Source organism: Hemicordylus capensis, chromosome 2, assembly GCF_027244095.1.
Source record: "Hemicordylus capensis ecotype Gifberg chromosome 2, rHemCap1.1.pri, whole genome shotgun sequence".
Lineage (NCBI taxonomy): Eukaryota > Metazoa > Chordata > Lepidosauria > Squamata > Cordylidae > Hemicordylus > Hemicordylus capensis.
The window spans coordinates 265,888,283-265,898,617 of NC_069658.1; the positions used below are offsets into that span (position 1 = coordinate 265,888,283).

The 10,335-nt window shown below is 45.5% G+C and overlaps 1 protein-coding gene across 5 annotated transcripts in view; it reads left to right on the forward strand.

The window, feature by feature from the left end:
- The window catches only part of BRPF1 (bromodomain and PHD finger containing 1), a 31,606-nt gene extending 22,780 nt beyond the window's left edge, over positions 1–8,826 (forward strand). For all 5 annotated transcript variants that reach the window (XM_053295897.1, XM_053295900.1, XM_053295899.1 and 2 more), the window contains 6 exons: positions 4,101–4,388; positions 4,888–5,035; positions 5,714–5,850; positions 5,952–6,070; positions 7,602–7,756; positions 7,963–8,826. In XM_053295897.1, the coding sequence (XP_053151872.1) occupies positions 4,101–4,388; positions 4,888–5,035; positions 5,714–5,850; positions 5,952–6,070; positions 7,602–7,756; positions 7,963–8,146 (1,031 nt within the window). In that variant the 3' untranslated portion in view covers positions 8,147–8,826. The remainder of the gene's footprint in view (positions 1–4,100; positions 4,389–4,887; positions 5,036–5,713; positions 5,851–5,951; positions 6,071–7,601; positions 7,757–7,962) is intronic.
- Positions 8,827–10,335: the final 1,509 nt, after the last annotated feature.

The following is a 10,335-nucleotide window of genomic DNA, read 5'->3' on the forward strand; positions in this document are numbered from 1 at the left end:
AAGGTAGCAGGGATGATACTCTGGAACATCTGCAAAAAATACAAGCTACCTGTAGCCAAAAATTGGTGGGACAATAAAATTGAAAAAGTGGTAGAAAATGAAGATGCAAAAATATTATGGGACTTCCAACTACAAACAGACAAACATCTGCCACACAATACACCAGATATAACTGTAGTCGAGAAGAAATAAAAGCAAGTTAAAATAATCGACATAGCAATACCAGGGGATAGCAGAAAAGAAGAAAAAGGAATAGAAAAAACCACAAAATACAAAGATACAAATTGAAATTGAAAGGCTGTGGCAGAATAAGACCAAAATAATCCCAGTGGTAATTGGCGCCCTAGGTGCAATTCCAAAACAACTTGAAGAGCACTTCAACACCATAGGGGCCACAGTAATCACTATCAGCCAATTACAAAAAGCAACTTTACTGGAAACAGCCTATATTATTTATTATTATTATTTATTCACACAGTCAGACAGGTGTTATTGACTGGTTTGTTTTATCCAGACATCGAGTCCTTCCCAAGGACCTGGGATGGCTGAATTGAAAGAAGACCAAAATAATCCCAGTGGTAATTGGCGCCCTAGGTGCAATTCCAAAACAACTTGAAGAGCATCTCAACACCATAGGGGCCACAGAAATCACCATCAGCCAATTACAAAAAGCAACTTTACTGGAAACAGCCTATATTATTATTATTATTATTATTATATTTTATATCCCGCTCTTCCTCCAAGGAGCCCAGAGCGGTGTACTACATACTTAAGTTTCTCCTCAAAACAACCCTGTGAAGTAGGTTAGGCTGAGAGAGAAGTGACTGGCCCAGAGTCACCCAGCAAGTAGCATGGCTGAATGGGGATTTGAACTCGGGTCTCCCCAGTTCTAGTCCAGCACTCTAACCACTACACCACACTGGCGACGATCTCTATAATAACAACAATATTGATAATAAAATTCAGCCATCTCAGGTCCTTGGGAATGACTCTATGTCTGGATAAAACAAACCAGTCTGACTGTGTAAAGAAGAAATAATAATAAATAAACTTTGTTAGCCTTTCCATAACAAATTGTTCTCTGGGTGGCTCACAACACAGCATTAAAACATCAAGTAAAAACACATAACACATGAAATTACACCAAAAAACCAAAAACAAAACACCACCAAACAATTAAAAAACTTTTCTTAAAAGTTGGTTTTAAAATTCAAACTTAAAAATAAAAATTTTAAAGGCTTGAGTGAACAAAAAGGTCTCTATCCCTCTTGTCTAAAAGAACAAATTGATGAAGCCAGGGGAACCTCACTGGGGAGGCTATTCCTCAAACAGGGTGCAACCACCGAAAAGGCCCTCTCCCTAGTAGCCACCTGGCGGGGGCATTACTGCCTCCAGGCAGGCATTTAGGGAAAACCCATTTCCCTAATAAGTTCGATTTCCTAATACGGTCAATATGCTGAAATAAATTTGGGTGTCAGCATGTTGATAACACCCTGCACCAAACCTCCTGATGATCTCTCCCAGCAATTTCTTATAGATATTAAAGAGCATTGGAGACTGTGTGGAGCCTTGTGGAACTCCATACTTTAGTTCTCGCTTTGCAAGGCAACAGTCTCCAAGCAACATCATCTGGAATCTACCAGAGAGGTAGGAATGGAACCACTGTAAAACAGTGCCACCCAATCCCACCTCCCTCAGGCGACCCCAAAAGATACCATGGTTGATGGTATCAAAAGCTACCGAGAGATCCAAAAGGATCAGCAGCGTCACACTCCCTCTGTTAGTGGCCAATTGGAGATCATCCATCAGGCCGACCAAGACTGTCTCAACTCCATAGTCCACTTGAAAGCCAGTTTGAAATGGGTCTAGTTAATCTGCATCATCCAAAACTGCCTGGAGCTGAGAGGCCAATACCACTCAATCAGCTTGCCCAACCATGGAAGATTAGAAACAGGTCTGTAATTAGCAAACTCTGAGGGATCCAGTGCAGATTTCTTCAAATAAAGTCTAATAATAGCCTCCTTAAAACAAGGAGGCATCCTGCCCTCCCTCAGAGAAGCATTTATAATATTTACCAGACCCTCTTACCAGATGAAGTTTGGGCAAGGGTCAACACTTCCTCAGGAGTCACAAACTGAAAATGATCCAGTCTAATCCTATAAGAGGAGTTGCTGGACACCTCCACAGTAGACTCTGTAGTAACTGTGGAATCCAGTTCGACCCGAATACGAGAAATTTTATCCATGAAAAAGTCATTGAAAATGTCACAGTGAGTGACTGATGATTCCAAGTTCAAATTCAAGCACATACTAACCCCCTCACAAACCTAGACAACTAGGGGTTGTGAAATTGCTGATCTCCTAGCAAAAATATGTAACTTGTAACTGATACAGTGCTCTACAATCAGGCACTGTACCAGAGGACTGGAAGTAGCTAATATAACTCCCATTTTCAAAAAAGGATCCAGAGGGGATCCAAAAAATTACAGGCCAGTTAGTTTAACTTCTGTGCCGGGTAGATTGATGGAAAGCATACTTAAGGTCAACATTGTTAAACATATAGAAGAACAGGCCTTTCTGAAGGAGAACCAGCATGGCATGGCTTCCTCACTAACTTTTTGGAGTTCTTGAGAGTGTCAGCAGCATGTGGATAAAGGTGATCCAGTTGACACAGTATTTTGACAAAGTTCCCCACCAAAGGTCCTTGAGTAAACTTAGCAGTCAGGTTCATGTGTGGATTGGTAACTGGTTGAAGGGCAGGATACAGGATAGGAATAAATGGCTATTTTCACAATGGAGGGAAATAAGGAGTGGGGTCGCCTAGGGATAGGTACTGGGACCAGTGCTCTTTAACTTGTTCATAAGTTATCTAGAAGTTGGATAAGCAGCAGAGTGGCCAAATTTGCAGATGACATTAAACTATTTAGATCGTGAGGAGCTCCAAAAGGATCTCTCCTAACTGGGTGAGTGAGGGACAACATGGCAAATGCAGTTCAATGTAAGCAAGTGTAAAGTGATGCATATTGGGGCAAACAACCCCAACTTCACATACACTGGTGGGGTCTGAGCTGTCAGTGACTGACCAGGAGAGAAAATGACCAGGAGAGAAAATCTTGAGGTCATGGTGGACAGCTCATTGAAAGTATCGACTCAGTGCGTGGTAGCAGTTGTGAAAAAGGTCAATTGCATGCTAAGTATCATTGGGAAGGGGATTGAAAATAAAAATGCTAGTATTCTAATGCCCTTAGACTAATAAATGGTGCTGCCACATCTGGAGTACTGCGTACAGTTCTGGTCACTGTATCTCAAGAAGGGCATTGTAGAACTGGAAAAAGTACAGAAGAGGGCAACCAAGATGATCAGGGGCCTGGAGCAAGGCTACAGTATCTGGGGCTTTTTAGTTTGGAAAAGAGGCGACTATGGGGAGACATGATAGAGGTGTTTAAAATTATGTAGACAGAGTGGTCACAAAGAAATTTTTCTTTCTCTCAACACTAGAACCAGGGGTCATCCCATGAAACTGAAGGTCATGGAATTTAGGACCTACATTCTAAATCCCAGTTGCAGGGGAGCAACAGCAAATGAGAGGGCATGCCCTCACCTATTGCCTATGGGCTTCTCAGAGGCATCTGGGGGGCCACTGTATGAAACAGGATGCTGGACTAGATAGGCCTTGGGCCTCATCCAGCAGGGCTGTTGAGGCAGCCTTTATGGTATGTAAGCTCCTAAGTGATTTAGGATTTAAATAGGTCAAATCAACACCTTGAATTGGGTATGAAGCAAATGCTGATCTGGTTGTCATTTTGCAACGAGGATGGTTTGGGGCCACTTTTTAATTTTCTTTACTGATGGGAACTTTGCACTTTGTTAGCTAGGATCTCATGAGGGAGGCACTGGAATGCACACTGGGAGGAAATCACAAAGGTTGTGTTTAGATCTGTTCAGCTACCTTTAGGGATGGGTCCCATTAGTAGAGAAAGGTGGCCCAAGGTAAGGGGTGAATAGGTCCTTCATTATGGGCCGGATCAGCTTCCCCGGGAGGGATACGGGCATGAGGTGCTCAAGTTCCTCCACTGAGCAAATGCCATCGCTTGGTTCCAGGCCTTGGACCCAACTCCTCCTCCACCCCAGCACATGAAGTTGGTAGGAGGACATCAGTGCTTTTCTCCAAGAAGAACCCGAAAACTGCTGGACCGCCAAAGCGTCCTGGGCGCCCTCCCAAGAATCGCGACAGCCAGCTGGCTCCAGGTCATGGGAACAGCGCTGTGGGGCCCCCTCAGCTACCAATCATGGGGGGGTCCCAGCGTCAACGCAAGAGAGGGAGGAGTCCACGCCCCAGCTCCAGCTCAGACAGCGACAGCGACAAATCGGCAGAGGATGCTCCTATTGGTGAGTGATGGATGGGACCAAGTTGTTGGGGAAGGGCTCAGGTGAGGGACACTCACTGTCTTCCTTTCACAACATGTATGGTAAGAGTGGAGAGAGCTACCCTGGGGTTGGGCTGTATGTGCAAGGACATTGGTTCTGCCAAACTTTGCACACATCCAAAGGAGAAATTAAATTCTTCAATTGTTATTGTCCATGGAAATTTAGTTCAGAACCAGCAAAACTGGTAGCACTTTGTGGAAGACAGTGCAACCTTGTCATATTATGTATTTTGTCCACAGCGATGAGGGCTAGAAATGCCCTCCTTTAAAAACTAAACAAAGGACAGGACTCTAATGTATGCAGCTAATTCATTTGTGCTGGAAATCAGATTTCACAAGGTCCAGTTTGCACACTAGTCAGGCAGAAAGCTATTGGCCTTGTCAACTGGCGAATTTAACTAAGGGGTTGTAGAATAGAACCCTGTTATAATTTGTCCCTCCACCTGTCTGTCTCTGTCCAGACCTACCAGCCAATGGCTTCAGCAGTGGCAACCAGCCAGTCAAGAAGAGTTTCCTAGTTTATCGCAGCGACTACAACCTTCCTCGGAGCAGCTCTGATTCAGAATCCAGCAGCACCAGCACCAGCAGTGCTGCCTCAGACCGCACCAGGTACAAGACCCAGCCCATTGAAGAGAGCTATAAAGCAGAGTCCCTTTTCCCTTTAGCCTAGGGAAAATATATGTGGTTGTGATATATGCCCTGAAATTTTGCAGGCCAAGTAGTCTCCTACAAGGGAATTTATCAGATGGCAAGCTTGATATCTGCAAAGGTTCTTTCCGTACCAAAGGTAGACTTGTCCAATATCCTCCCTTCCCCCTGGACATTTGCACAAGCACCTGCCCTCCAGATGAATCCAGATGCTCCAGATTATGTGGTGCCTACAAAGCAAAACTTGCCACACTTGAGGTGCCTGCAAGCAAGAAGTAATTTAGCAGACCAAGTGACTCAGGCAAAGTTTTTAGGCCTATATCACGACCACAGATCAGAATGACACAACTCTAGATACTGGAGTAAGCTCTGGGGGTCATTTCCCCCTCCCCCACTTTCCCAAATGGCCCAATGAGAGACCACAAAGGTTTGGCTGACTTTTACTGGCCAGCGTGATTCTGACAGCCAGAGTAGAAAATTGCAGCATTCTTACTAACCTGGGCTTTAGAGGGTGTAAATGTAATCCCTTTACCCCCTCAGTGATTCACGCTCTTGGTCAGGGAGGAGGAGGTCTGGCCCAGACTCCTTCAGAAGGCAATGCCCAGATAGTTAGCTTTAATTTTGCTTTCTCCCACCCAGCACAACTCCCTCTAAACAAGGCAGAGGGAAGCCCTCTTTCTCCCGTGTGAATTTCCCAGAAGACAGCAGTGAAGACACGTCAGGAACAGAAAATGAATCCTACTCAGTGGGAACCGGTCGAGGAGTGGGTCATGGCAGTGAGTATCTGGATGCTGCTTCCCCTGCCTCCCTGTCTGGAGATGTGCCAGCAGAAAGGATGGCAATGATCACTTTCCACTCTTGTTCTGTCTCTGCACAGTGGTGCGGAAGAGCATCAGCCGATCAGGTGGCTGGCTGTCTGAGGACGAGGACTCCGCTTTGGATGCCCTGGACCTGGTGTGGGCCAAATGCCGGGGCTACCCATCTTATCCAGCACTGGTGGGTTTGTATACATACGTATGCATGTAGAGTCGGAGAGTCGGGGTTATTGTGTAATGTAATGTTTTATTCCTTGGAATCTACCTCCAAAAGCTGTTTTGAATAGAAGGTTGGGGTACAACTCGCCATGAATAAATATATAGTGGAGCACTGGAAACCTTGATGTTCCTAGAGCCGTTTGAGCACTAGAGTGGGAAATGAGATTTTGAGTAATTGAAGATAATCTTGGGTACATAGCTAGGGGAACAAGATTGGAAACCACTGGGGACAAGAAACCAGGAGATAAAGAAATGTATGTGCCCATCTGTAGTCACACAGCAGCATAGAAAATGCTATCTAACATTAAATCCAACCAAGTATCCCTTAAGAAAGAAAAGAAAGGCCTTCCTAATCCTTGAAGAGAAAGTTTTTTATGTGGGCCGTGTATGTGTAAGTGTGTAAAACTGCTTCACTTAGCATAAGTGTGCGTCCCTCACTCTTGCGTCTGTCTAAGGCTACTCCCTTCTGTGTCTTTATTGCTTAATCCCTTCCCACTCCTCGGCAAAAACTAAATTCAAGGCTTCAATTTCTTCATTTCCCTGTAAATCCAGAGCCAGCGTGGTGTAGTGGTTAGAGTGCTGGACTAGGACCGGGGAGACCCGAATTCAAATCCCCATTCAGCCATGAAACTAGCTGGGTGACTCTGGGCCAGTCACTTCTCTCTCAGCCTAACCTACTTCACAGGGTTGTTGTGAAAGAGAAACTCAAGTATGTAGTACACCACTCTGGGCTCCTTGGAGGAAGAGCGGGATATAAATGTAATAATAATAATAAATCTTAAATGGTTCAACTATACAAAAAGCTATGAACAAAAAACTATGAACTAACTTGACATCCTTAGCACCTTCCAGCATATGGCTGGTGATAGCACAAATGTCAAATCATGATAGCAAGCTATTTGTTCCAAGCAGATTTGGGCTTTATAGCTGCAGAATTCAGTTTCATATAAATCTAGCCCCATATCACACAACTATGCATGTAACAAAATCTTGTTGCTTTTTTAAAAAATCTGGAAAGCTTAAGAATTTTAGAACTTTAATGCCACAACCAGTAGCAGAATACATGTACCTTTGCAAGGGGGGAACAAATCAGGTTGCTAAGTCGTAAAGGCCCTTACTCTCAAAAGCCCCAATACCAGATTGCCTTGTCTGTTCATCATTTGTCCTGTTAGCATCTTATATATTCCTCCAAAAGCTTGAGGCAGTGGCTTGCATTGCATGTAGATTAAGCTAAGAGACAGTGCCTTTTCAAAGACTGCTCAGTGAACTCAGTAGTTAAATGGTAATTAGAACCCAGGTTTCCCCAATCCTGTACTCTGGCTATAATGCCACACTAGTTCTCAGTCCTGTCCTGCAGATATAGCACCTGTCTGGTGGGTGTGAGTGTGTGTGTGTGTGTGTGCGCGCGTGCACATACAAAGCTTTCCCTGTTAAGTTACACAGATAGTTTCCCTTCCCTGGTGTCTGATCTGTTTCCCTCCTGTTCTTGGCAGATCATTGATCCTAAGATGCCACGGGAAGGGATGTTCCACCATGGTGTCCCCATCCCTGTGCCCCCCTTGGAGGTGTTGAAGCTGGGCGAACAGATGACTCAGGAAGCAAGGGAGCATCTCTACCTGGTTCTCTTCTTTGACAACAAACGTACTTGGTAATGGTTGGGCCTCATTCTGCTTTGCTTATCTTGTAGGGAGGCATCTGCCATGTTGGGGCAGGGCCAGTTCAAGACCTGATGAATACACCTGGGCGTGGAGTTACTGTGATGAGGCATGAGAGTCGGGGATGGAGCAGTTCCCTCTTCAGGGAGAGACAGACTAACGTACCCCATAGTGAGACTTGTTTGTCTCTTTCCTGCAGGCAGTGGTTGCCCCGCACTAAACTGGTGCCCCTGGGTGTGAACCAGGACCTGGACAAGGAGAAGATGCTGGAAGGGCGCAAGTCCAATATCCGGAAGTCTGTCCAGATCGCCTACCACCGCGCCATGCAGCACCGCAACAAGGTGCAAGGAGAACAGAGCAGCGACTCCAGCGAGAGCGACTGACCCTCAGCGGGGCTCCCGCCCTGGGTGCTCGCTCAGTGCAGCTGGACTGTACGGGAGAGGGGAGCGGGGAGCTCCAGCCATGAGAAGCCCGGGCCCTTGGCCAGGCTCCGGGAGCGAGTGCAGAGCACCCAATGGCCCCTCCAGTGTGCTGGGCACACCCACAGAGCACTGCGCCCTCCACATGGGCAAGCCTACCTCTTGTGCCAGCCTGCCCTTCCTTGTTCCATACCTGGAATGGCCCTGACCAGCTGCGTGAGCAAAACCCAGCTGCCTGTATAGCTCCTAAGGACAATACCCCACTGTCTGGGTCTTCAGGCTCTAGTCCTTTGTAAAATACTGTACAATAGTGGGAAAATGTAAATTATTTGGGCTGTTCCATCCCCCTCCCCTCCCCCCCCACAGAGACCCTGTCCCTGTTTCCCTGCATCGTAGCATCTATCCAGGTGCCCCAGCCTTTCCTTGGCCCAGCCCTCCTGACACTCTGCAGAGCAGGGCCGCTGTCTTCTCACTCGCACATTTTGATACTATAGCTTTTTGGAATCTGGCTCTGCCTGACCCACCCTGTAGGACCCCGGCTCTTCTTTCTGCTGCAGCCGGGTGGGCATTTGTACTTGTATTTATTTTGGAGGAAGAAGATCTCTATCAATTCTTAGAAAATAAAACTGCTCTTTTGGAACCAACTGGGTCTGTTTCTTTTTGTTCCATTCCAGAAAGGTTGAGGCAAGGCTTTTCGTGTGAAGGTCTTGTGCCCATTATACACCACTGTCCATTCGTGATCCAAAAGCAGGTGGTCACATTGCACAAAATCAACTCTCCTTTTTTCTTCTGTCAGGATCAGCAGAACTACTAGCTTCTGTTCATTTAGCTCCAACAGTATGAACTAGGTACTGTACCTAGAAGTGATGCAGGTCATTCAAAAGTTCCTCCCCCTTGCTCTTTTTAAAATCAGAAAAATGTTGTGCCATTGGTACAGGGAACTGATGCAAGGAAAGACTTTGGGGGAGAGATGCAATTATTTATAATGCACACACACTCAGGCTTATTTACAGTGTAGTATAGGGAAGAAAGAGTTGGACCAGAAGCTTCATGGAAAAATTCATGACTAAAAACTTTTCTGATTAAAAGATATGGATGATTTTGGCAGCAAAGTACTAGATAGAGGGCTAAGACAAAAATGGAAGGCCAGAGACAAGGTTGCACCAGTCAAGGTAAGAGATTACAGTTTTTAGCAGAGAAAGAGCTGTATTTCCTCCACTATTTAACCCCTGTGGAAAGAGGCAGTGGCTCTCATTTTTAGTAGGGGGAGAACAACTGTCCATATTCAATTCCAGCCCAGCAGTCCTACAGTAATTGTTAGTGTCTGCCTTGTGTTTCTCTTTAGATTATGAGCCCTTTAGGGATGGGGAACCATCATATTCTCCAATGCTTTTTAATATCTACATGAAACCGCTGGGAGAGATCATCAGGAGATCTGGTGTAGGGTGTCATCAGTATGCTGATGACACCCAAAACCTATTTCTCCATGGCAACATCATCGGGAGAAGGCATAATAACCTCCCTAAATGCCTGCCTGGGCTGGATGAGAGATAACAAACAGACTGAACCCAAATAAGACGTAGATTATAAGACGGAGGTACTTGATCAAAGAAAACCACATGGCTCTGTGGTCGCCAGGAGTCGACACCGACTCAACGGCACAACTTTACTTATTGTGTGGAGTCGGAACTCGGGAAACAATTTTGATCTGCCAGTTCTGGATGGAGTCATACATCCCCAGAAGGAACAGGTATGCAGTTTGGGAGTGCTTATGAACCCAAACCTCTCCCTGGTGTCTCAGGTTGAAGCAATGGCCAGAGGTGCTTTCTATCAGCTTTGGCTGATACACCATCTGCATCTGTTTCTTGAGATAAATCTGTACTCTCCAGACTTGACTACTGCAGTATGCTCTGTGTGGGGCTGCCTTTGTATGTAGTCCAGAAACTGCAGTTGTTGGTACAGAATGCAGCAGCCATGTTGGTCTTCAGGTAGTCTTGAATAGATCATATTACTCCGCTATTAAAAGGACTGTACTGGCTACTAATAAGTTTCCAGGGGCTAGTTATAACCTATAAAGCTCTAAACAGCTTAGACCCAGGGTATTTAGGAGAAAGTCTTCTTCATTATGACTCCCATAACCTTTTGAGATCATT